At 40.2% G+C, this 27,818-nt stretch overlaps 1 protein-coding gene across 2 annotated transcripts; it reads left to right on the forward strand.

Moving 5' to 3' along the window:
* Nucleotides 1-27,703, forward strand: PITRM1 (pitrilysin metallopeptidase 1). 2 transcript variants are annotated; one of them, XM_050332271.1, is made up of 27 exons: nt 1-148; nt 331-433; nt 1,154-1,260; nt 1,845-1,996; nt 2,441-2,555; nt 2,657-2,753; nt 3,133-3,293; nt 4,541-4,667; nt 5,389-5,477; nt 6,021-6,149; nt 7,936-8,049; nt 8,468-8,564; nt 12,507-12,641; nt 14,590-14,728; nt 16,151-16,267; nt 17,371-17,503; nt 18,195-18,315; nt 19,104-19,180; nt 19,479-19,644; nt 19,769-19,869; nt 20,825-20,945; nt 21,738-21,809; nt 22,956-23,068; nt 23,603-23,728; nt 24,883-25,028; nt 26,651-26,753; nt 27,245-27,703. In XM_050332271.1, exons 1-27 carry the CDS (start codon nt 111-113, stop codon nt 27,336-27,338), a joined length of 3,093 nt encoding a protein of 1,030 aa, XP_050188228.1. In that variant the 5' UTR covers nt 1-110; the 3' UTR covers nt 27,339-27,703. The 2 variants fall into 2 exon arrangements, with proteins under 2 accessions (XP_050188228.1, XP_050188219.1); XM_050332262.1 differs by having other exon boundaries at nt 67-148; nt 313-433.
* Nucleotides 27,704-27,818: the final 115 nt, after the last annotated feature.

Here is a 27,818-nt window from a genome sequence, read left to right on the forward strand (position 1 = left end):
GCCAATGCGGGCGGGGCGGCGGCGCCTGCGCTGGGCCCGGCTGGGCTGGGCTGGGCTGACCTGAGCTGCGCAGGGCTGTGTGGCCCGGCCGGCCGGTCATCTTCGCAGCCATGTGGAGCCGCTACCGGGGGCTGCTGGGCCGCGGCCGGTGAGGGAGCGGGGGCCGCGGGTGCGCCGTGCCCGGTGCCCCTTGGGGAACACCCGCCCTGCGCCGCCCCGGGCCCCGCTCGGCCCCAGCACGGGCAGCGCCTCGCCGGAGGCCGGCGGGACCCCGGGCGGGAGGGACGGTGCCGTAGCGCCGTTTGTTTAAAGGGGATTGTGTTGTTTCAGGTGCCTGAGTCGGAAGTCGTGGAGGTGGAAGAGCGTTCCCGCGAACGAGAGGGCGCTGGAGTACAGGGTGGGCGAGCACATCCACGGGTTCACGGTGAAGCAGGTGAGCGTCGCCCGCCGCTTGCGATTGTTTACAGCAGCTTTCCCGTGGTTGGGAGGCACCTGCGTGGGGCCACTGCTCACTAAGGACTTATAAGGGTGCTTTGGGAGATAATTCTAGAGCGGATAGTGCATCCCGGGAGCTTGTGAGTCTGCTGTAGATGTGACCATTCGGTGTGTGGCCTCCTAAAAGTCCTGACTGATGGCTGAACTTCGCTGTGTGCTGTTTTATGAAACACATGCAAGCAATGTTTTCTCTTCTAAGCTACTTTTAACACCTGTGTTGAGAACCTGTGAGGGAAATAATAATATGTTGAATATCTTTCCACTTTTTTGAAGAAAAAAGCAGAAAGTTAAGGTTATTTTTGAGAAGCAATTGCTAGTGACAGAGCTATTGGTAGAACAAGGTTCCTTGGTTTTTCTTTTACTGCCCTAACCACTGGCATTTTAATATATGCATTTTCTTTGTATTTCTGATTGAATTTCTGTTTATACTGTAAGAGCACGGTTCTTTGCTTGTAGTTTACTTTCATTAGGTTGTTAATTTTATTTTCCATTTGTGTAATTCCCTTTTCCCATCAAATCATAGGAACAAATATTTATTTAATGCTCTATAAGACAGTATTATATACAGGATCAACAAACTGAACATTCCTGTGTCATCCATGATCTATTTGACCCAGTTTCAGTCACACTGCACTACAGATGTTTTGTTCCAATGCAGGTGACAGCTGTTCCTGAGCTGTTCCTGACTGCAGTGAAGCTTAGTCATGATGGTACAGGAGCCAGGTATTTACATGTGGCTCGGGAAGACTCCAATAATCTGTTCAGGTAAAACATTAATCTATGTATAACATGTTCGATCTCAGCATCACCCTGTGCCTTTTGAATTGTAATCTAGCTTCATGACTGGATTTTTCTGTAAAAACAGAGAGGGTAGTACTTCCTTTGTGGGTCTCCTTAGAGTTTTTCAGATTGGAACAGATGTCATGAAGTCTGTTGTTCCATCTTCTACTCAAAACAAGGTCACTACTTAATTCAGGTGCAGTTCCTCAGACATTTATGCAGGTGGTCCTTGAAAACTTCCAAAGGCAGAGATAATGCAACCATAACCTTCCACGAAGTTTCGTTTGTGGTTTTTTTCCGAGCCTTTTGGGTAAAAAGAAATCTCTTTACTCATGTGCTAAGAGCTTCTGTACTACCTCCAGGAATAGAAGTGCAGAGGTTGTACACCCTCTGAAAGAGGTGGCTGAGCACTCAAGAGTCTGAAGAACCCAGTAACTCTGCATCCTGGTGTGTGTCACATTAGCTATCAGCCAGTGATGATGTTCCCATAGATCAGAGCTGTAGGTAGGAGTCGGGTGGGCTTCTTTTCGCAAATGAGTGCATTCCTGACTGTGCTCTCTGTCTTGCAGTATACAATTCCGAACCACTCCCATGGACAGCACTGGGGTCCCACATATTCTTGAGCACACGGTGTTATGTGGTTCTCAGAAGTATCCTTGCAGAGATCCGTTCTTTAAAATGTTAAACAGGTCACTGTCCACTTTTATGAATGCATTCACAGGTAAGCCAAAAGTAAATAATGCCACTTAAAATGCATGAGGTTTTATTGCAGTACAGCTGTCTGTTGGCTCTCCTTAATTTCACTTTGGGGAGCCATTTTTATTAAGTGTGAATGTTGTGAGTGAGATATTAAAAAGCTAACAAGGCAAGACAACAAAATAGATCTTGTTCATTTGGCAGTTACAAAGTCCCAGTAGAGCTGGAGCTTTATAGTATACAACAATACATTTAATTCTTTATATGTATATATGGCTAAAGCAAAGCTCTTGTGGTAAAACAGCTGCAATTTTAAAAGTCCATGTATTCCTCAGCAAAAAAACATGTCATATAGTAAGTTTCTTCTCTTCCAGTTATTTATATGGATGAAAAGTTAAAAATAAATGATGGCAAAATGCATCTTAGACATTCCAAAATGCTGATCTCTTTATGATCTTTTTATATGCAGCTAGTGATTACACACTCTATCCATTTTCAACACAAAATCCCAAGGACTTTCAGAATCTCCTGTCTGTGTACTTGGATGCAGCGTTCTTTCCGTGTCTACGGCAATTAGATTTCTGGTAAGACAACCTGAGACTGAACTTTAAGGTGCAAACCTTAAAAGAGCCCCAAAAAGTCAACAAAACCTTCAAACTCCCAACACTTGTTATTAATTTTTCAGGCAAGAAGGTTGGAGATTAGAACATGAGAACCCAGCTGATCCTCAGACACCTCTAGTCTTCAAAGGAGTTGTTTTTAATGAAATGAAAGGGGCATTTGTAAGTTTTGTGAATGTTTGGTTTAAGATCTTACACATGGTGCATTATTGCACCAGAGATTCTCATTCCTTTTGAAAAGTCTCTGTTGCTTCTGTTACAGAGTGTGAGAGTTTGTTTTTGGGTTTTTTTTCAAGTTAGCCTGTCAAAGGTTTTCTTACATATAAAACAGTGCTTTATTAATGTTTTTTATTGTACAATTTTCTGTTAAATTCACATAATAACATTTTATTAAAGTATGTGGGACTGCAGAACTAAAAGCTTATATGTGAGGAGGGGATTCTTGAGTAAGTTGGAACTCTCAGGTCTTATTATTGAGCACCTTTTATCTTTAAAATGTGTTTTGATGACTTTCGCTGAAATATGGTGTTTTCCTCTTAAGACAGATAATGAGAGGATATTTGCCCAGCACGTGCAGAACAAAATTCTTCCTGATCACACTTACGGTGTAGTATCTGGTGGAGATCCATTATGTATTCCTGATCTTACATGGGAGCAGCTTAAACAGTTCCATGCCACACATTATCATCCAAGCAATTCCAGGTATCTGAAACTGGGACTAACTTTCTAGGTTATGTAGTGATTTAGCACTTTGTTCATATTTCTATGAGCGGAAGACCACCAGTACAGTGTTTCCATCCACATGGCCAGCAGCACAGATAACCTGTGCCCTACAGCAGTACTGAAGCAAGGAATTTTTTGTAGGAAGAGCAGTGAGGGTGGATTTGAGGCAGGAAAGAGAGATGGTTAATTTTCAAGGTTGTTTCTGTCGGCTTGATGATGAGGATTTGTTTTGGGGGGTTTTGTTTACAGATGTTTCACTTTGAACTCACATGGGCTGGGGGGAAAGGGAGCACACTAATATGTATTTAGCAATAATGGTAAAAACAGGTAGCATAGATGAATCTAAGAGTTCCTATCCTCTTTGAAGTCAATACAGATTAAGTTAGAAGTTACAAATTAATAGCTGTTAATTTGCTCCCAGATCACATATTACTGTAGTGGATTCTAAATAATGGATCTTTATTTGAGTCAGACACTAATTTGGTTGCTGCTAATAAGATATTTAAGCTGAAAGTCAATTTGAAAGTTATATGGAGAGAAATAATTGTTTCCTCTGTACTAATTTTATGCTCAATCTGTTACTCTGATTAATTCACTTAAGGAACATCAGCTTGTGTTGTGACAGTGAATTTACCAAATGTTGTTTTTCTCGTCATCCCAAGTATTCTACTGTACCTGTGTTTAGATTTTTTTAGTTGAGGGATAAAATTTTACTTGAGACGTGCCTCATGCTCATATAGTTCCCTGGAGGTCTTGTAGGTATGGGAATGTGTTTGATAGACTGACCCAAGGAACCCAGCTGTGTTTTATAGATCATAGGCGTGGATCATTGTATTTTATATCTTATGTGTGAGAACTGTAAGAATTTTGTCCTCTGACACTTGAGAGCACTGGGTTTCTGGCTTCAGTTACTAATATTTTTTCTTGGATCTTTGTATGTTACTGCAATAGAATAAATTTAAAAATATAACCACTGAACATAAGAAAAATCATAATGCATTCTGAAACCTTCAAAGCATAAAATCAGCTGAAAATTGTGGAATTTTACCAGGAGGTCTGTGATTTTTATGTATGTTCCAAATTGGTGGTCTTTAACTTTGAAACGTTGTTTGTAAGGCCCCTCTCTCGATGTTAATGAATTATTGGAAAACATGTGACATTCAGAGTATATTCTAAATACCATGTGAAATCTGATGCTTAATCCCAATCTCTTATTTGAAATGCAGGTTTTTCACTTATGGTAATTTTCCACTGGAGCAACATTTGAAGCAAATACATGAGGAAGCATTGGTAAAATTTGAAAGAATTGAATCAAAAACTGACATCCCGAAACAGAAGCTCTGGGAAAAACCTGTAAGTAAAAAAGTCAAACCAAACCAATCAACCAAACCCCAAACAAACGAAAACCCCCCAAACAAAACAAATACCCACAAACGATTAAACAGAAAGAAACTGTACACATCCAGTCTTGGAAACTGAATATAACAGGTTTATATTTTAGCCCAACCTGCTGGAGTTAGTCTTTTCTTTAGAACTATGTAAACAAGCTGAAGTATTTTTATTTTTTATTGCAGTGGGGACAAACTATGTTTATTTTGAGTTTCAGTAATGTAATGATTGCATGCAGTTGTTCATTATTTCCAGTTTACAAGCCCCTCGTCATCTGAAGCACTGGTGCTACTGATAGAAATATTGATACTTAGTGTCAGGAAATACTCCTTCTAATGGTACCCAACCCTCCAGACACTGGTGTCAAAAATACTTTTTCCATTCTCTCCTTCCCACCTCCTCCTTTTCCTCCTTGGCTTGTCCAGAAAGTTCTACCATTTCTTTGAAGCCCAGAATGTTAATTATGACCAGATTTTCTTCAACCTCTTCTCTATTGTCCACTTTTAAAAATTGAGGTACCACTCACATTTTTCAAGATATCCCGTGTTTGTGTATTTACTTACTCATAAGTATCTGTAAAATTATTTTAAATCTTTAGAAAGAAGATGCTATGAAATGCAAGCAGTCGCTTTTTGTTTGTAACTTCTGCTCTTGTTTAGTCTGTATCATTTATTTTACTTTACAGAGGGAACACAGTGTAACATGTGGCTTAGACTCATTTGCTGCTGATCCTTCCAAGCAGACAACTGTCAGTGTCAGCTACTTGTTGACAGAGTAAGTATATAAAAATGAAATTCTGAATCAAAGGCTCATTTTGGGACTTTAAGCAAGATGCAGGCATGCTTCATGTCCCCAGTCCCCTTGATAAATGTCATCTTTAAGGGAAGAAATGCCTTGGGAAAATCAGACTAATCCTACTTTAGTGAATGGAAGTTTAATTGCTAAGCAGAATTTGTCTTTAGCAGATAGACATAAGGAAAATCGAGGATTTTAGGCAAAATTCAGTCTAGTGAGACATTTGATAACGCTGTCTTCCTTTTAATTTCCTGCCATATGCAGGCTTTTCTGTGTGACCTACTAATAACTTAACTCCACTTCCAGCCCAGTATAGCTTGCTTTACTGGTAGTTACAACAAGTGAGAGACGCAGAGCTCTCTTAGTTCCCTAAAGTCTGGAGCAGTGTTCATAACTGACAATTATTTCTCCCTGACTCCCTCTACATTGTTTTGTAAAAGTAATTCTGAAATGACCTTGGTGATGCTGGTTGTCACACATTTGTAACTTGGTGGTTTTTAAGAACTATTAATTTTTCTTCAGTATTACAGACACTTTTGAAACATTCACACTAAGCCTGCTGTCTTCACTATTGGTTGATGGTCCGAATTCTCCTTTTTACAAAGCCTTAATTGAGTCTGGTGTTGGTACAGATTTTTCTCCTGATGTTGGGTAAGTGTTACACTTTACATTTCTTCACTATAAGCAGTATTAGAAAAGTTAAAAACCAGTATTAAGCTGGGAGAACTCTTCTCTCATACAGGCAGTTTATACCAGAATAATCTTATTTTAATATTAAAACATATTAAGAATTTCTGGTAAACTGTAAACCGTTCTCAAGTGTAATTTTTAGCTCGTCAAAATAATTTGATAGACGTTAAATTAGTTTAAACAAAGTTGTGTTATTTAAAGCTTATGACTAGCAAAAATGGATAGATGGTATAAAACATGATACACCTTGAGTGCCCTAATTTACTTACATTTTTCATCTTGGACATTTAGTGTTACTCAGAAGAGTTTGGTAGCTCTTCTCTGTACTGTGTTGCCTTTTTTTACTGTAATTCTGTGATCTAGTAGGTAGGTCTGTCACAAATGTGCCCTTGTGCAATTAGGTGCCATCAACTTGCCATCACCTCAGTACAAACGGGTATTTGAGCCAACACTTACTCAAACTAGCTCCTGCAGCCTGTCCTCTGAGTGGCTTTGTGCTGCAGCCTGAGGGTGGGTGGATTGTCTTCACTGAATCACAGGCCCAGCTGCTCGTCATATTTTGCCTTTATTGTCCGCACAAAGAAGGACTTTCCAGGCATGATTCATCTGACTGATTTTTAGACTTGAGGATGACAAAAATCATGCCTCAGTGCACTGGCTGTCTCAGGTGTTTGAGTGGGAAACCTTACTATGCTCATCTGTGATTTTAATGTCTTAACTCTGCCTGGCTTGACCAGTCTCTGTGTGAAGTCATTGGCTTCCTGCAAATCCTGTGTCATGCATGCCAGGGCCGTGCAGACATCTTAATATTCCAGAGCATGGCAGTAGAAATCCATCCTTAGACACTGAAGTGTAGTGACTGATTTGTATTTTTCGTCAGCTGAGGCTTTTCCAGGTTGGCTCTGACACAGGGTTGAACTGTGCAGTGAGCTGGCTTTAATTCGCCTTAGTGACTGTGCTGATGAATCAATCTGCAAGAATAAGTTTGGGTCCAGAGATCAGTACTGCAGAATGCAATGCCTGAGCCTACCACTGAATTCCTTCTGTGCTTTTTGGACGTGGAATAGTGCTTGTGTACGAGCTGATGAGCACCTACTGCATTTTGTGTACTGGCTTTGGTTTGAACTGCTTGGTGTTCCATATTCCTGCAAGTGCTGATTTGTCTCTGTGAAGATGAACTTTTATGATTAACCCTGCCTGACAACTTGGGGCAAAATTATCTTTACTGTTGTGATCTTTTATTTTCTTTTTTTAATACTGTTGATAATAATGGCAGCAAACATGGAACACTTCACTTCGACCACTTACTTTCCAAACTCTGCTTTAAAAGCACCATTCCACTCACCTGCTTAGGTAGAATGTATGTGTTTGGTAATATATGCAGCTAAAGTTTTCACCTCAAAAAGCAAGACTTCTTTCCCTGAAAGAAGTTACAAATGAACGGGAAGATTAACAGCAAATACCAGCTTTTCTTTTGTAACTGTTTTTTTCTCTAATGCCATATGCCGTATGTTTTTTTAACAGTGGCTACTACTCCTACTGAAATTGAACAAAAAAATGCTTTTAAGTTCCATTTCTTGCCTCTTTGGTAATTATTTTTCATTCTATCTAGCTTTAAAATCTTGTGTGTGTGTGTGTGTGTGTGTATGGGGAAATGATGGGTGTTTTTTTCTCCTCCTACCTTTGTTGGCAGATCTAACACTTAAATTCTAGTACTTGCCACTGAGTTGGATATTTTTTATTCTAGGTTTAATGGCTCAACAAGAGAAACTTATTTCAGTGTGGGTCTACAGGGTATTGCTGAAAAAGATATTGATACTGTGAAAGAGATAATTGCTAGAACAGTCGATGAAGTTATTGCGTGAGTAATGCCTAATTTTTGAGAATACTGTTAGTTCTTTTAGGTATTATTATAATAAGATGTAGGCATAAAATAATATATATATAATAACATGCCTTAAAAATTTAGTTACATTACAATACATTACAATAAAGACGTCAAAGAACCAGTAATATTGTTCAATACTCTTAAAACTTGTATCTGCTACCTCCTCTATTGTAGCTTTTTTTCATCAGCATAATCTTCAGGAGTTTAATGATACTAGTGCAGTTTCACTAAATGACACAGCATATTAATATTATACCAATTTTAATTCAGTGTGGAAGACATTATGTTATAATGCTTCCTTTGTCGATAATATAATTCATTTTCATAACTTCATTTAAAGTGATTAGTGTTAATGGATATGATTTCCTTCTCTCATCACCCCTTCCCAAAGGAAAGGATTTGAGGAGGATAGGATTGAAGCTCTACTTCACAAAATTGAAATCCAGCTGAAGCATCAGTCTACGAGTTTTGGACTTGCCCTGACATCTGTAAGTCTGTGTGCGTGGTTTTTTGAAGAAGAGAAATCTCTGCTGCCTATATCTTTATAAAATATAGGATCATTTTGTAGGCTCTTGGTGTGTAAAACTTTCTACTTAGGGGCTTTTCCTTTGTCATCTTGTGTTCATCTCTTTTTTCAGTAGCCGTCAAACTACCTCTGGAGTCCTCACTGTATGACTTAATTGGGCAGTGAGCCTGTTGTCTCTGCCTGAATAGTAGCTTTGATTGCAGTAGCACTAATTACTTTTGTGAGGGGCAGGCCATACTGGCTCTGGGAACTGTATGTTTTGGCTGGATGCCTTGTGTGTTTTTAAAAGCCAAATAGAAGGACTGTATTTTTCTATGGAATTTAGGATTGTGCTGCTATAATTTAATTTCAGGATTCACAAGTGAAAATGTACACTAAATCAATTCCTGGCCTCAAATTTTGATACCAAAACTATTATGAAAAACAAGTTCCACAGCAGAATGTCTCGTCTATAAGAAGTCCTCTACTCATCCTATAATTAGGAATGAGTTAGCTGCAGTATTTACAGTCAGTGTGGAAATCAGGGTCTCCGTCAGCCGCTCATTCTCTAGTGTCCTCTTTTTGTTCTGTTCTTGCAGCACCTTCAGTTGGTTGATGGCTCTTTGCTTTCTGTCTCTTAAGTGATGTATATTCTTCAGCGTGAGCAGGAGTTCACTCCTTTGCATGTACAGTTACGTAAAGAAGTGGAGCCCTGGATTAACATGAGACCTGTCAATGGGAGAGCACAACCAAAAGCTGTTTAAAACCAGGTGTCCGTGCAGCCAGATAGGCACATTGTGGATACTTAAGTGCTTATCATGTTTCATAGTAAGATCTGTAAAATGTGCTTGACTTTGGTAGCCAGTACTTTGTAGCATGTCTTAAATGGTGGGAGTGATTCTGTCTGATGAAATATTTATGCATATACTTACCTTTTAACATTTTTAAGTCTTGAAGTTGATTCAGCTCTTAGGCCTTAATTTTAGAACAGAAAGCTCTTAAAATTCCTTGCTTTTAAAGAACTGTCTTGCAGCATTTAGTGTTGATGCTTCATAGAGGAGGGTTACATTTCAGTTTGTTTCTCTGAGGTCATGTTTTAGAAGTTGACTCTGAAGAGGGCCTGAAAGGGACATAGTTATAACTAAACTGATCATAGAATCATAGAATGGTTTGGATTGGAAGTGACCTGTACAGATCATTGAGTTCCAGCCTTCCTGCTGTGAGCAGGGCTATCATTCCCTAGATCCACTTACTCAAAGCCCCTTCAAACGTGGCCTTGGACACTTCCAGTGGTGGGACATCCACAGCTTCTGTAGATGATGTGTTCCACTGTCTCACCACCCTCATAGTAAAGAATTTCTTCTTCATGTTCAATCTAAATCTGTCTTCTTTCAGTTTAAAACCATTGCCCCTTGTCCTGTCAGTACAGGATGTGGTAAAAAGTTTCTCTTCATATGAACCCCCTTCAGATATTGAAAGGCGACAGTAAGGTTTCTCCAAAGCCTCCTCTTCTCCAGGCTGAACAACCTTAAGTCTGTCAGTCTTCTTTGCAGCAGAGGTGTTCCAGCCCTCTGATAATTTTTGAGTCCCTCCTCTGGAATTACTCTAACAGATCAGTGTCTATCTTGTCCTGCAGGCGCCAGAGCTGGATGTAGTATTTCAGAAGGGGTGTAGGGGAAGTGGAGAGGCAGAATCACCTCCCTCAGGCTGCTGGTCACACTACTTGTGATGCAGCCCAGGGTACTATTGGTTGTCTGGGCTGTGAGCACACACTCTGGTCTCATTCCCAGTTCTCATCTGCCAATATCCCCAAGCCATTCTCTGCAGGTCTGCTTTCAAACCATTCATCACCCGCGTGTGTACTGATTACTGGTCATTGCCCCAGCCCAGGTGCAGGACCTTGCACTTGTTGAACTTCATGATGGCTGATGTGGGTCCACACCTCAAGCCTTTCGAGGTCCCTCTGGGTGGCATTCCTTCCTTCCAGCGTGTTGACTGCTCCACACAGCTTAGGGTCATGTGCAAACCTGCTGAGCGTGCACTCAGTGCCGCTGGCTGTATATCATTAATAAAGGTGTTGAATAGTATCAGAACCAACACAGACCCCTGGGGAAAACACAGCACTTGGTACTGATCTCCTTTTGGATGTTGAACATTGGAATGCAACTGCTTGCATGTGGCCATCCAGCTGATTAGTCCATCCACTGAATAGTCCACCCATCAAACTCCTGTCTCTCCAATCTAGCAACTAAGGATGGTGTGTGGGACTGTCAAAGATGTTGGGAAAGTCAAGGTAGGTGACATCAGTTCAGGAAAAAGCTCTTCAAAGCTCCTCAGAGTGAGGGTGGTAAGCACTGGAACAAGCTCTCCAAGTGTACTGGTTTTGGCTGGGGAGTTAAATCTCTTTCCAGTAGCTGGTATGGGGCTGTGTTTTGGGTTTGTGCTGAATACTGCTGATGACAAGGGGATGTTTTCATTGCTACTGACGTAGTGTCCAGGTCTTCTCTGCTTCTCATCCCACCCCACCAAGAGTCTGTTAATGGACAAGGAGCTGGGTGGGGACACAGCTGGGACAGCTGCCCCCAACTGACACAAAGGGTGTCCCACACCATGTGACACCGAGCTCAGCAACATCAGCTGGGAAAAGAAGAAAAAATGAGGGCATGTTCAGAGTGATGAATTTTGTCTTTCCAAGTCCACCAGGTGATGGAGCCTGTCCTGGAGAAGGCAAAACAGCTGCCTGCCCAGGGGAAGCAGAGAATCCTTGTTTTGCTGTGCTCACGCACAGCTTTTGCTGTTCCTGTTAAACTGTTTATCTCAACCCACAAGTGTCCTCACTTTCACCCTTCTGATATCCCCCACAACATCCTGCTGTGCTGGCAGCGAGTGAGTGGCTGAGTGAGGCTGAGCTGCCAGCCAGGGATAAACTGTGACACCAAGGAAGTGGTCATGGCCCCAAGCCTCTCCATGCTCAAAAACCATTTGGGGCAATGCTCTTAGGTATATGGTTAAACTTTAAGGTTGCCTACTGGGAGCCAGCACTGAATTGTTGTAATGACCCTGCAGAAGCCTCAAATAGAGTGACTACTTTTATTTCAAGAGAACTGACTCAAGCATATTCTAAAATAATACTATACTTTAAATCACATTAGGGAATTTCCACAGAACAGATAAAAAGAGTTATTACTGAAAAAGGCTGAAGGCTTATGATACCTGCTTGTAATTAAACAAGTAAGAAAAGAGAAGGTGGTTTTGACAATTACGATGGATTTGTTCTCTATATGCTTTTAGTAGGAGTACTTTTTTTTTCATGTGTCTTGGGTTTTTTATATTTTCCCTTTTTTTGTTATTTTTCCATTCATACAGAGTAGAAATACAGAACCTTTTGGTATCTTGCCCTGTGGTGTATTTGAAGAACTTTCAACAGCAACTCAAGCAAACTTAATAGTCTCAAATTAGAAAATAAAACCAGAATAAAGAACTTCCAAAAGAAATATCCTGGGGGTGTTTCTGATTATTTAGTATCTTCTTCCTCCAGAGTCCTATCTGTTTTACGTATTTGAGTTCCCTTATTATAAATAATTTCATCTGAGGGATTCCCTAAATGGATAGACTGTAATATATATGTACTACTTTGTCCCTACCAACTGTTTAAAAAAAAAAAGTAATAATTAAGAAGTGGGTTTGTGTGATAAAATTAGAGGCAAGAATGGGGGAACAGGGGACAGATGATGATGGAATAGTCCCTTAATATGAGCAAAGATTTCAGCTTTTTTTTTTCCCCCCTCTCCAAATAAGTTAAAACTACTCATTATATGTCTGCTATTCAAATATAAATTATAAGGTGGTTTTGGAACACAGGGGCTGTCAGTTAGAGAAATGCAGATGGATTGTCCTGCTTATCTTATTGTTCTTTGCAATTCAGCATATAGCCTCGTGCTGGAATCAAGATGGGGATCCAGTGGAGCTTCTGAAGATTGCAGATCAAGTCTCTCGGTTCAGGCAGTGTCTTAAAGAAAATCCCACATTTCTTCAGGAGAAAGTTAAAACATATTTTAAGGTAGGCAAAGTTACAGAAAGTTATCTTCAGCATTAATTTTTAAATCAGAATTTTGTATTTACAATTAAACTGAAGGCTGGTTTTTTTTTTATCACCATATTGCCTGTTTCTAGGTGTAGATTGAATATCAGCACTTTTGAATGAAACATTTTAATTTCAAATGGTTAAAGGGAAAGCTTTTCAAAATAGAAAAAAATGTTACCTGGTTGGACATTTGGAACCACACTTAATAGAACACTGATAAAATGCTAATGTTTTACCAAACTGTGATGTTACAGAAGGGCACATGGATGTTTCCTGCTGAGAGATTCAGAGAACTTCAGGCCTGGTTCTATGTTCCTTAATATTGACATAGCAATGTGTGTGTCCTTTTCCATGAAAAAGGTTTGATTACAAATAAAATTGTTCTAGTGCTCCTCATGTTAATTGAACTGCTGTCTGAATTTTGCTGTTAGTGCCAATTACTTTCTGCTCTTTTCTTGTTTTCCTGTCCATATGTTCTTCTGGAGTTCTTGCAGAAATAAAATCAGTAAAGACATTACAACACTGAATAGTTCTGAAGCTCTGAATTAGCTAATGCCAGAAATGAAAAAAATTCAGTGATAGTAATGCAAAAGTGGTTTGTTTTTGTTTTGTTGTAGTTGTGGGAGATTTTGTTGTTTGTTTTGATTTTTGTTTTGTGGTATTGTTTGCAATTTTTTTTCCCCTAATCAACTTGTTTAAATTGTTTTGAAAGACAGATGTGTTACAAGTAATCTGATTGGAGTAAATGTTGGCTCTCATATACTTAGAGGCAACAAGAGACAGTGGCCTCAGTTGAAATTAGTTTTCCTAAAGGGATTGTTAGTGTCTAGAGGCAGTAGGGAGCTGTTAAATTTTGGCTTTTGTAGAGAAGAAACACAGGTGCAGTATTTTTGTGAATGTCCTTTGCAGTTCTGCTGAGGGGTCTGAGGCAAAAACACAGCACAGTAGGAAATGATGAGAATATTTGGATATTCTTCTATCAGAAGATTGTGCACTGTTCTGCCTCGTACCAGGAAGGTAATAAAGCAGACAGGGAGCAAGGGAGAGGATGCCATTCGTCCTGTCCATTTTATTATAGCTGCGTAGTTTTACATTTCCCTCTTCAACTCCGTACTCAGTTGGGTTTCCATAGTCTTTCCACACAGGCATGGGGGAGATAAAGAACAGAATCCGATTATGTTGTCCCAAGTTATTGGCGATGTCTGTCAGTGACAGATGTTGCTGTTTGACTCCTGCATTGAAATGGGCAGTTTTTGAGGTCACTGTGTTTTGACTGGCCTCCCAGTATCATGGCAAATGGAAGCCGCTTGAGTAATTTTGTTATTAGAATCCCACAGTTTGGTATAACCAAAGAAGAATTCAGCAGCAGTTGTGACACTTGCATTATGCCTGGAGTTCTGTGGCAGCAAGGCTGACATAAAGCATTTCTGAGCAGGATAAGGCATGCACATTTTACATCATATGGGATGTCTGTGCACTCAAGCTTGGGCAGGTTGAAGAAGATGTTTAATGAAACGCTCCTGCATTTAACAAAATTCCCCATCTTAGAGTACTCTCCAGATAAAACTTGCAGCATGCTGCTCTGTGGCGTTACGGACAGTTGTTTAACCTTGATTTAATTAAACTAATGAGCCCTGTGTGCCGTTGAGGGATTCTGAGTCTATGCTGAAATTTCACAGAAGGGTGTTCATGCTTGTTCTTGTGGTGAGCTGCCTCTGCTCCTCACCCGCACAGCAGATTGTTCTGGATGAAATCAGGGGTTCACACTGTGTGTGTGTGTGATACTTTTGATAACATGCAAGCCAAGTGAATCACAGACTGTTTTTGTTTGATGAAGCAATAGTCTGCTGATGAAGCAATAATCTGAGGCAAGGAAGCTGCCCTCAGAATTAATAATGTTTTGTTTTGGGATATATTTCTGCAGGATAATCCACACAGATTGACTCTGTCAATGAGTCCAGAGGAAGGCTACCATGATAAACAAGCTAAAATGGAAGCAGAAAAGCTGGAAAAAAAGGTCAATGCACTTTCTGAAGAAGAAAAAACCCAAATATTTGAAAAAGGTTAACTTGCTTTTCACATTTTTATTTGTCTAACTACTTAAACTCACATTTTTTTAGGTGATGTTCTGTAGAACATCTTAAATTCTCAGTCACACTGCAGCATTTGCTCTGAAAGGGATGGGTTTTTTTGTTGGAAGTTTGTGTGTATGTATGACAGGGCTGTGCAGTGCAGTGCTTACACTACAATGTATTGTTGGTATATTGTATATTCCAGTAGTTTTAACACTCAAATGATCAATGTCTCTGTTAGGGCAGAAGAAAGGAAATTATTTTAAAATACCAATCTGCTTGTTCTTTCCCATGTTAACTTGCACTTAATGGGAGATAAATTGACAGAATTCAGGTGATTCAGGTTGGAAGGGACCACAGAGATCCAACCTCTCTGCTTGAACAGGGTCATCCCAGAGCACATGGTACAGGATTGTGTCCACACTGTTCTGGAATATCTCCAGTGAGGGAAACTCCACAACCTCTCTGAGCAACCTGTTCCAGTGCACAGTCACCCCCACAGTAAAGAAGTTCTTCCTTATATTCAGGAGGAACTTTCTGTAGATCAATTTCTGCCTGTTGTCTCCTGTCCTATTGCCTGGCACCACTGAAAAGTGCCTGGCTCCATCCTCTTGACACCCTCCCTTCAGATACTTATGTACCATCATGTACCCTGAAACTGTTCATGAGCATGAGGTCTGTTCCATGCACCTGTAAAACCTGTATTTTGTAATTTTATTTCTTACATTTCCTGCCTAACAAGCCAGCTATACAAGTAATGTTGTGTTTAACTTCTGGATAATAACTTAAACTTGGAAACCCTGGACAGTAATCTGATTTTGTGAAGGCAGTGATCTAGTCACAGAAATCCTCTGAGAATATGGTGTTAATCTTCTGAAGCTTTGGTGCAAGACAGAGATAGGGGAGCACAAAATCAGAGGAGGCTTTCTACTTACAGAGATAAATTGGAGAGTGCTTAGCAACAGTGACCAGCTAGAATCTGAAAGGCTGAAATGTGAGATTTATCACAAGAAGTTACCTCCATCAGTGTTGTGACAGAGCACTTGAGTAAGAACTGGGCAGAATGGGTTAGAAAGAAGCTTCTTACCTGCCAGGTCTGGGTCAGTGTTCACAGAGTTGGGTGACAGAGCAGACTGGCAGGTGTCTCTTCTTCAGGGATTAAATTGCATATTACTGTAAACATGATGGGGAGATGGGATTGGAAAGATAGTTTACAAAGAGTGTTCTACTTGCAGTTGTTGCATGATAATCTGCAGAGTTTGTTTCAGTAAAATATTTGAAAGAATTGCAGATAAAAGATTCCAAACTTCAGACTTCCATTTTTCTGATCTGCATCACCTCAGTAGGTTTTAGGCTTTGACATCACTTTCACTAAAAGTTGAGAATGACAAGCTGATTCTCTCTCCTTACTAGGTTTGGAATTAATTGCTCTTCAAAGCAAACCTCAGGATACCTCTTGTCTGCCAGCTTTAAAAGTGTCTGACATTGAGCCCAAAATCCCATACACTGTGCTGGAGACAACACTCACAGGTTGGTGTCACCACTATTTCGTGCTCAAAAGAGCAGCACTGTTGGGTTGTTGCCTGCCTGCTTACTCAGCTGTTGCTCCTTGCAAAGCAGAGGGACTCAGTTGTCCATAGTTACAGTCCTTTGCCTCCCACTCTGATCAGACAGATTGCAGTGGATCTGCAGTGCGGCCGTGGCCTCTGAGGGGCAATGTGGGGCTGTTCTTGACTGGAACAGCCTCCTGCCCTTCCCAGGATCTGGTGGCAGTGCTCCTGATGCCAGCTCCTTGCTCTGGGTGTACTCCCCCGTTACCCTGCAATCAGAGGAGTCTCTGGGTGGCATGTTCAGTGCTCTTGAGCAATCTTTTGGCTTTCCCCAGACCTACCCAGGGTGCAGCACTACTGGCAGCTGGCGCATTGAGCCTTCCTTACTGCACTTCCTCCCCGCCCGTTTTTACAGAATGTGACATACGGGCACCATGGGGAAAAATACAGAATTGTCATTCTGCATAACTTCAGTGAAAGTTTCTCCCTGCTTTGCCACTGGCATGGACTGATAAAAAACAGTAGATCTCAATTTTGTTACAGCTCTTTTGCAATCTTGGAGGTAAATACTGTCGTGCAGTATGTTTCTGACAGGCACTTTCCTGCAAAAATGACCATCAAGTGTCAAGACTGTATAATTTTGATGCTAAAAAAGACCTTGTTTTGCAAAAATTCTAATGTGTATATTTAATGTCTTAGCTTAGTGAGAGTGTACAGTGCAGAAACCTGCTTTCCTCAGCTTTTGAGGTCATGGAGGCAAAAATAAGAGAGAAAAACTTCTCGACTTGTTCAGAAACAAATTGCCTTTTTCTTTATTTGAATGCTGTCTCTAAAATATGATCTCTGTCAGCAGATTTCTCTCTTCAGATTGTCCAGATATCCATTGCCTTACCATGGACAGAAACAATAAAATCCTTTAGTTCAGTGTTTAGTATAATGTGCAAAATTAAAACAAGTGGTGGCTCTACAATGCCAACAGAAAATCATTCTTAATGGGAAGTTCTTGTAAGAAATTGTTCAGCTTTTGTGTGTTTATGGAAGCTGTTGATGTTCTTTGCTTTTGGGTTTTTTTTTTATCCCTAGCTGATGAAGTTCCTGTCCAGTACTGTGCTCAGCCCACCAACGGGGTGGTTTATTTCCGAGCTGTTTCCAGCTTGAACACACTTCCCGAGGAGCTCAAACCTTACGTGCCGCTCTTCTGCAACGTCATTACAAAGTGAGAGGCTTACTTCCTTAGAAACTGAAGCAACAGGCTGTAATACAACTTGCCAAAATAATACTGCCTTTAATAATCTCAGCATCTGTTCTTACTGTAGAAGGGAATACTGATAAGTTGGTTTCCTGCAGAAAGTGGTCTTCTCTCGTCCCCAAAGAGCTGCCAACTCATTTTCCCTTTTCCATCACTCTCCGCATTGCCTTGTTGCCCAGCATCAACACAACCATTCCCTGAACAGATTGGAAAATCCCTGTAAATGAAAAAGAGCCTAGCAGAAATTAAAGTTTTCACTTGAATGGGCTTCTGGTCTGATTTCACCATGTGGTCACAGGAACAGTGACCCACAAGGGATGGAGGAGCACAGAGCAGAACAAGTGACCTGTTCTGGGAGGAAAATGTTCTTTTTATTGATGATAACAGCTTATGTGATGTTAATAATGTAGTTCCATATGGAAGCCTGCACATAAAGAACACTTCTTAATACACCATTTTAAATTAACAGGATGCTTTTATTGAAAAGCTGGGTGTGAGGCTTTTGTAAGGCATGAAGTATTATGTTTGCTTGATAATGCCCCAAATTGTTTAGTTGCTAAATTAGTATTGTCCTAAGCAGAGTACTTTGCAAATGCTGTATGGATTCCTTGTTTTGGCATACACTGAAAATGAAACAAAGCTCTCTTGTTTTACCCAGGATGGGATGTGGAGCCCTTGATTACAGGGAACAGGCCCAGCAAACAGAACTAAAAACAGGTGGGATGTCTGTCAGCCCACACATCATTCCAGATGATTCACACCTAGATGTGTATGAACAGGTAAATTAATCATAAACCTGCACATGTTACACTTGCAATAACAGCTGTTATTGTAGGTAAGGGTCAGTCAGGGCTTCCAGGTAGAGTCAGCTAATGTGCACTGAAAACTTGGTGTATAAAAGGACTTGTGCCTTTTTGTGTAAGATATAAATCAGACAATTACAGTAACAGTATTTTGTCTTAAGGGGAGTGCTTGATGTGGGTATCCTATCTAAGGCAGTGCTTCACCAGCATCTGCTGCCATGTTTTTGAGTGCTGCTAAATATTTTGGAAGCAGAGGGTAGAGAACAGAATGCTCTAGTGTTCTACATAGAGGTTGCTGTTAACATGTCAGTGTTTGTGGGATCATTAGAGCCTATATTGGGTATAACAGTTCTAGCAGAATATCTTAAGATTCTTTCAATCTTGCTCGGGGTCTGCTTGTGGTCTGATCCCATGGATCCTGGAGCTGAATTAGGGGGACTTGTTTGCGGGAAGGTGCACCCCAGAACAGTTTTATTTGTACTTTATGAAAAAATTTTAAAAAAATTGTTTCTGAACTGCTGTTGACTGTTGAGAAAGAGGAATTGAGGAATTGCCAGGCTTGCTTTGTGAGAAGAACAGTCACATTTCATGTTTGCTCTAATTTAGTAGCACAGCCTGTATTAGAGTGATTTTGTGATGTTAGCATTAGGTTGGCATCATTACATCACTTTCATAAAATGTTATTGTGCATTTCTCGGGCCATTGCTTTGGTTGTCTTGTGTGAAGGGGTTTTTTTGTGTTTTGTTTTTTATATTTTCCTTCAGGGTGTGCTCTTTTCATCTCTGTGCTTGGATAGAAATCTGCCAGACATGATGCATTTATGGAGTGAAATATTTAACAAGTACAGTACACTGGATTTTGTTTGTTTGTGGGTTTGCATGTGTTTTGGGGTTCTCTTTTACACTCTTCCCTCAAGCATTCTCCTCTTCTTAGAGATCCTGCCTTGGGATTTCTTTCATAACTACAACTTTAATGTCTTTCTAAACCTAAGTATTGCATCAAGTGCATGACTGTAGAGTAGATTAAATGGACAACCAACAGTTTAACAGTTCTTTATTGAATTTGGGATGATGAATTATTCAGTATAATAAATTCCATTGGCGTCCTTTTGCATGAGACCTGCTTCTATTCTCTTTCAGCCCAAGATTTGAGGAGGAAGAACATTTCAGAGTGCTAGTTAAGAAGACTGCCCAGGAGCTGTCAAATGGCATTCCAGACAGTGGGCATTTATATGCCTCTATTAGAGCCAGCAAAAACCTTACCCCTTCAGGAGAACTGCAGGAAATGTTCAGTGGGATGGATCAGGTGAAAAGTTGATAATATCCTTCAGTGAAGCCCAGATCCTCAACTCTGGAATTGCAGTGCTGGGGTTCTGTTAATTCTTTCTTTGACTTAATCTGTAGTATTTCTGCCTTCCCTTCCCACACAGGTGAAGTTGATGAAGAGAATTGCAGAAATGTCTGATATTAAACCAATACTGCGCAAACTACCACGCATTAAGAAGTATTTATTAAATAGTGACAACATCAGGTGAGCTCCAGCAAAAAAGAAAAGGGGCATTTTGGTTGAAGAGAGGCTATGGCCTGTGAATGTGCATTTCTCAGTGCCTCTCATTGCATACTGGGGTTTTTTGAAACGAGGTCTGTGGAAAAACTGTAAGAATGTTGTTAATTTAATTCTCCCTGCTTACAGAGTGGCAACTATAGTAGCTATGGTAGCTCATTTTATTCAGTTTTTAATTGGTATGAGAAGTTTACAGAAAATTTCATATGTAACTGAATTACCCAGAGTTTGTAAGTGGCCTGTGGGATTTTACAGATATAAACAAAATTCTGCCTTTTTGATTTCCCCTTAGAGTTGCCCATTAGACAAATACTGTTACATTGTATTGTAACAGTTGAATACAGTTTGGTTTGGACTTTGTTTTCTCCTGGAAGGAAAGCAGTGGTATTCTGAAATGTGCTTTATGCATATATTGGAAAAAGTAAAGACGTTAGTAAAAAAGTAAACACACTGAGGTATTTAGTGTCAGATGCATTAGTTCCAAAAATGGATCTGTTTGAAGTGACATAAGTTGCAGAGTTTTGTTTTGCAAAGCATGAAACGATAAGTGAAATTATATCTATATCGATATATCAATATAGAGATATATAGATATAAAATATCTATACTCTTTGAAACCGTAGTAGGGCTGCCTGTAAAGAGAGGATACAGAGGGCACTAATTTCTTTCAGAGACATTTATATTTGTGAAATTGAGGTAGTCCTGTCTTGTGCACAGAAGTGATTTGACGTTTTTCTTTTCTACATCAGATGCTGGATTATGAGTATTTTGCCTTTTCCTGTGTTAAGATTACCAGAGAGCACTGATTTAACATTATGATGATATGATAGAAAATGTTTAGAAAGACAAAAGTGGTACAAATTTAAAGGACTGTCTGAAAACACAAAACCATATTTAAAAACTTGATGTGCATTTTTGACAGATGTTCAGTGAATGCAGCACCTCAGCAGATACCAGAAGCATCTAAAGAAGTAGAGAAATTTATAAAGGGCATAGCTAGAAGTAAAAAAGAGAGAAAACCTGTTCGTCCCCATGTGATTGAGGTGAGAAATTACATCATGTGTGACTAAGGCATCAAATACAGTTCACTTGATCATGTCATGACCACTGAGCAATCAGGAGAAGATTGTTTTAACTCAGATACTTTGTCCGTACAAAGATGTCTGAAGAAATTTGCAAGAGTCAGCTCTGTGATCAGCTGCTCTGTGTTTTGCCACACAGACTAGACTGTCTTCACTGCAATAAAGTAGACAATAGAAATCCTGTAGATCAGCTGTTAAGCCTTACCCTGAGGTTACTGCCTTGGCGTGGGATGTGGAAAAAGAATTTCTTCCTTTCCCTGTTGCATAAAACTAATTTCTTTTTTAGCTGAGCTTTACTAGAAGTGTTGGCCAAAAGCAAATAGGGCATGATGTGCAGTTCCTCAGTTGCATAGGAATTTGTTTCATTATCAGGGTGTTCAGGACAGTTGGCACAAAAAGTGCTTGATTCAGTGGAGCTGACAAAGGATCTGCTCTGTCAATATGCAGATTTGTCTTAATTTCTGATGAGACTGGAATAAGTTCCCTACCCATGAGTGAAATGATAGTCTGAAACTCTATGGGCCTCATTTAATCTCTGTCTTGGTATCTCTCAGTGCCAAATTACTCTTGGAAGGAAATCACTTGGCTTTTGCTTAGAAAATATAAAGAAGTAATTGAGTATCTTGCTTATGTTTGTGAAGGCATGGTTTGATGATTGTTGTAAAGAGGTTTGAGTGGAAGGGGTTGCATTTGTAGTATTCTTGGTATAAATTGTTAAATGATCTTTTAATATGAGGGCTGGGTCTCTTGTAGAAATCTTCAGAAGTGAAATCTCTGGGAAGTGAAATGGTTACTGGTTTGCAGATGACAAGGAAACTCGTTAATGTAAGTACATTACTGCTTGGGGATATTGGTATTACAGGGCTGTTACTGATACTTATGGTCCATCTTAAGCTCTTGCAGAGGCACAGGACTGAAACACAATGTGCCCCTCAATTCCACAGTTCTCTGACTGGATTGTTTCCTTAAAGTAGCCATCAGGCTCCTTAATCACTTCCAATTAGTCCCTTCCTTTCCTTTGTCTCCTCCCTAAGCGATTCTGAATGTGAATGATACCTGACAGAACAGCATTAGTGACAATTAAGTGAAAATGAAAATCTGGTTTTGGCTACAGGAGAGAAAAGCAGCTTGGCATACACTGAGCTCTCCTTTGAGAAAGGGGCAGGGAGAGGTCAGCCCACGGTTTTGCCTGCTGACCAGTGCTGTAAATACATTGCTCTGCTTGGCCAGCCAGCCAGAGTTGTGTGAGGGGCTGGGAATGGGGTCTCTGAAGTTAAGAAAGGATGGGGGAATAATGAAATGATGGCATTAAAGCTACTGGAGATGCTCAAATGAGTACACAAACAAGTGTATCTGTGAAAGAGGCAAAGAAGCAAATTTTACAGACACCTGGAGACATGAAGAGGACTGGAATTTTTGAAGTGGGTGATAAGGAAGAATTGAATTTATTGCAGGGCGTGTTGGAGCAGAAATTCATACTGCAGCTGCTGTCATAAATAGTGGGGTTTTTTGTGGGTTACAGTTTCTGAAGCTGTTTTCCATGTCTAGAATTTAGTAGATGGATTGAAATATGATGTGGTGACCGTGTATATACATGACATAGAAGTGGAGAGTTATGAACACTTGTTTAAATGGAAGTAAATCTGTGGCCACGTCCAAACTCAGAGACAGTCCAAGTCCAAACTTGACAGAGGCAGAAGATCTGCAGAACTCAGAAGCTGTGGTGCAGGGATGGGTAGCTGATGGATGGTGTTCCTGTACTTTAGTTTCCCAAGGCAATTCTGTGTACTGGATATGGGCACAAGAGAAATGTCACTGGTTGCAGTGTGGGATAAGTGGCAGCTTTAGCATTTGTGTGTCTGTATGTTTGACTTTTTGAGAACTAGGGAGATTTTGCCAGAGTTCTCAATTATATAAATAATATAAATTATATCATCTGCTAACAGTGACAATAATGCATCCTTCTCTTAGGATCCTACTTTCAAACCATGCCAGATGAAGACCCATTTCGTACTTCCCTTCCCAGTGAACTACATTGGGGAATGCATTCGGACAGTTCCCTACACAGCTCCAGACTATGCAAGGTGGGAATCAGAACATCAGGGAACTTCTCTGTGTGCTGCTTACTACAAAACAAAAATGAGAAGTGTTGGGCTGACTGCAGAAAATGGAGTGTCGATAGAAAATGATTGGCAGTGCATTTGTCACAAAATCTGTAGGAAGCAACTGATGCGTGGCTGGGTCAGAGATGCCCTGTAAATGCTGAGATGAAGTATTGGGAGGTGCTGTCTGCTAACTTGGAATAAACAGCCCTGCCTACTTGGATGTGTCCTGAGTTGACAATCCTATGGCATGTAATAAAGCTTAGGATGCTGCTCTCATGTTCCATTAAAGTGAAATAAATGGAATATGGTCAAGGAATGATCCAGAGCAGTGCCACTCTTACAGTGATGTCACGTTATTCAGCTGTTATTAAATACTGAGTATTGCTGTTGTTACTGTTGCAAATTACAAAAAGCAGTGCATTGCAAATGGGGATCCTGGTGAGCTTTAGAGGACATTCAGGATATTACTGTTGTCCAGTTCACTGAACATCTTTGCTCTTTCTCTTATTCCAGCCTTCGAATCCTCGCTCGGTTGATGACAGCTAAATTCCTACACACAGAAATCAGAGAGAAAGGAGGGGCTTATGGTGGAGGTGCTAAACTTAGTCACAATGGCATATTCACTTTCTACTCCTACAGGTAACGGTGGGTTTGTTCTGACTGCACTTGGCTTATTTTCAACTTAATTGTAGCTCTCTTTCAAGATGAAGTGAAATCAAAGGAATGAAATAACAAGGAAGTGATTCAGTGCTGATGCAATTAGAGTAATTGCTTAATAAACCCTTCCTTGCTTTCACTGGTTGGTGTCCTTGGGAAAGCCTAATTTATCTCTGCTGGTAGTAACCACTGTTGAATCTCTGTACTTCAGTGTTTACTGTCTTGGTACTAGATTTATGTAAAACTGGCTTTCGCTTGTTTTGTCCTGGTTTGAGGAGGCCCTAAAAAGGGAATTTAAGACTATTCTAAATTTGAGACCTGAAGTAGGATGATAATGTTCCATAAGATTATGCAGTATCCCTCAGTGACTGGCTGGAATCACTGGAGGTTCAGCAGAAAGCATTGCTGGTGATAAGCTAGAACTGCCTTCTCCTTTTCCTCTCTTTTTTGTCAGTCCAGAGCAGTCACCTTGTACTGGGCTCACCAAAGCACTTTCAGATGGAATTTGAACTGGAGGTGTTAAAAAGTAGTTTTTAGAAATGTCACATGGCTGGAATCCAGGCTTAAATCGTTTTCCTGGCCTAAAGGCAGCCTTAACACAGTGCTTGGTCAGGATTCCTAACTGAGCAGCTTTGCCTCTCTGTGAAGCTTCTGCGTGGTAGGACTTGTCCTGGCAGTAGTCCTTGACTTGCCAGTAGTTGTTAACCTGTGGCACCTGTTTTACTGAGAGCAAAAACAGGTGTAGCAGGAAAAGCAGCGTAGAGAAGATACAGCATATCATAAATATTAGATGTGGGTAGTAATGGCAGATGTGCTTTCTGAGCTGCTGCAGCAAATTGATAGTGCCCTGTGAACAGTGCTGGCTTACCTGACCCTCTGTTATTAGACCAGTTCTCTGTACCCATCTATCTCAAACTCTAAATCTGCTTGGTTTATAACACTAGTTGCTTCTGGGAAAAAAAATCAAAAACCAAGCAACCCCAAAACCTCTCTTGTACATAAAAAGGAAACTTGTAATTTATATTTTCCTGTGTTTGTTTGTGTGATGCATAGTAAATTATGAATGAAATGAGAACACAACCTTTTCATTTTGTAAGACTGAAGTAACTGATTTTAAGTTTTCTTTTTCTTCTTAGAGACCCAAATTCATTAGCCACTTTGAAAACATTTGAAAAAGCAGTCGAATGGGCCAAATCTGGAGAATTCACACAACAAGACATTGATGAAGCTAAGCTGGCAGTGTTTGCTGCTGTGGATGCACCAATAGCTCCTTCGGATAAAGGTATATTCTCACCAGCCCCACAGTGCTGCCAGTGTTTATTTTTTTAAGTTTTAAGGGGAAGAAAACAGTTTGCTAAACTGTGTCAGATGATAAAGTTTGTACTTGGCAGATGTAAGGTAACTGCAGTTTCAACGAAGCAGTCAGTTCCTGTTGCTCCCTTTCAGACACACCACATGCACTCAGGCTCTCTGCTAAACTTTTCATTCCCGCTGCTCCTTGATGTCAGGTGCATACAGTTGGAGGTGGAGGGAGATTGAGGAAAACAGCTTTAGGTTTGGAAAGGACATGAAATGCTAACAAATAAAAAGAAATGCTGTCCTGTGATTCAAGGGAAGCTGAAGAATTGTTTTTGTGACACAAGCAGGCATATTGACTGTGACTGTCACTAGCCCTTCTGAAGAAGTTAAAGCATGTCTGTCTGCTGGGGTGGAGGGTGTTATCTTCTTTACGTATCTGCACGCTCATCATGCCTTGGTAATAATATCTTCACATCTTTTCAGTTTATTGACATGTAGCTTTGCTTTCCTCGCTTTTCCCTCCCTCCTGCATTCTCAGCTGAATTTTAATCCAAAACTTGCCAAGTTAGAATACATGCCCTTCCTATACATAAAGGGTATACAGGGTTAAGATTAATATTATTTTAAAATGTGCTTGTATTAATACTAACTTACTAAACAAGAAAAGTTGCAATGAAGCTGACTGTTAGCTGACAGAATCTGGTTTTGGCAGTTAACCAGTGTTAGGTGCACACGAGTGCAGTGCCTGCACACGGGGTGTTGGTGTTAGTGAGGGATGACGAACATTCTTTGGCATTTGAACACAGATCTTAACAGAGCGATGGCAAACTCAGTGAACACTGAATGGAGAGCACTGTTCCATAGGCCTGGGAACTGGTGCAGAGAGAATGCGCATCCCTTCATGCTGTTACTTCACTTCAGTCACCAGGCCCTGCACAAGGACTTGAACAACCTTACCTGTCTGGGAAGTCAGCCCAGCCTTGGGCAGCAGATTGGACTTGACAGAAGTCCTTCCAAGCCATCTTTTTCCCCCTATTTTTATTTTCCTGACAAAAAGCTTTTCTGTGATTATTTTGGAGTTCTCTGGTTGTTCAAGGAGCCATAGTATGTATATTTAAATACCGTAGGCAAGTATTCCAACAAGAGCATTAAAACATTTGTATGCAGATTTCTGTGTAGTACAAAAAGGTGATCAAACCTTCCTGTTGCACATATATCACAGTTGCAAATTTTAAAGAGTTCTAAAAATAGCAGCTTTATGAAATGCAGTTTGCAACTCCTCAGAAAATTCTGAGACTCTTCATAATGAATTGTCTGAAGTTTGCTGGACTACCATTATGTTCAGATTTTTGACAAATCACTTGCCAGAATAGAATATGAATGTTTCTGGGTTTTTTACTAAATAGAAAATTCTTACTACCTCAGCCCAGCTGTAACCTTTGATGCTTGATTCAGTTAGATACTGTCTCAGAACAAAGGCCTGATAGTAGTCTCTGTTCTTTCCAGCACATGTTCCTGTTGTAGTTTGCACTCATTCCTGCACTTGGCTGTGACTGAGATTCCAGTGCACCAGTGCAATGTGTGGTTTTGTTTTCTTTTCCCTAGGAATGGGTCAATTCTTGTATGGGATTTCAGATGAAATGAAGCAGTCGCACAGAGAACAACTCTTTGCTGTCAACAGTGATAACCTGGTTGATGTATCAAACAAGTAAGCCTGTGCTCAATTTAGGAAAATGTTTACTTATAAAATAGAACAAACCCTAATTTTTAAGAAGTCCATGAAAGTTGTCGAACTTAAGTTATTGGATTTCTCCCCTTGGCCATTCATACTACTTTCACTATTTTCTTTTGTAACCTAGAAAGAGACATTAATTGTATCCTGCTTTTTATGTTCTGCACTGTAGCATATATAACTCCCTCCTACATTCTGAGTTTGTAGGAGATTGTTTTTCTTTTGAGAGGTCCAGAAACTAACTAGAGTGTCAGTACACTCACTGTATGAGCTGGTTCTACTCAAGTTGTAGTGTTTTGTGTCTGACTTCTGAATTTCACTGTGTTTACTGCCGAGTAAACACTAACAAGATGTACATATACCAAAGGAGACTTTTTCCTGAGATGAAAATATTTTTAACCTCTGTAGCAGAGCTATGGATAACTGAATGCAGCAGCTTCTCACTTGTTTATGGGGGTTTTTTGCAGGTATCTTGCAGCTGGGAAGAGCACTCGTGGTCAAGCTGTACTGGGCCCAGAGAATGCAGATATCACCAAAGATCCCTCATGGGTCAAACGATGACTTGCTGCAGAACATCCCTGCTAACACAAAACAAGCCAGTCTGTCTGACTACATCATTAGGGGTTTTTTTTTAGTAAGTTTTAATAGTGCTGTGGTCCCACTGAAAGATTCATTGCTGTTTTTAACAGTGTTCACCAAAACTGTTAGAAGCTGCCCTTGAAATAACGATGTGAACAGTTTTCTAACCATACAGTATTTGAGAGCAAGAATTACATGCTCTGCATGATAGACAGACTGACGCCTCACTCCTCCAATTGCATAAGAATACTATATAAATGAAATATTTTTGTATATGTAAAACTCTAGTTTTAAATGCTGTTTGAAATCATGTCTGCTGTTGGATATATAAAGAACTGTCTCTCATACTGACAGCTTTCATTCTGTTGTGTGGTAATTCCAGCTTTCTTTGCATAAGCCACCTACAGCCAGGAGTCTGTGACAGTACATTCCACCTCATGTTGAGCTGTGTGTGTAGTGAAC

The sequence above is a fragment of the Myiozetetes cayanensis genome, unplaced genomic scaffold, assembly GCF_022539395.1.
Source record: "Myiozetetes cayanensis isolate MyiCay16 unplaced genomic scaffold, myiCay2020 scf1, whole genome shotgun sequence".
In the NCBI taxonomy this organism is placed as follows: Eukaryota; Metazoa; Chordata; class Aves; order Passeriformes; family Tyrannidae; genus Myiozetetes; species Myiozetetes cayanensis.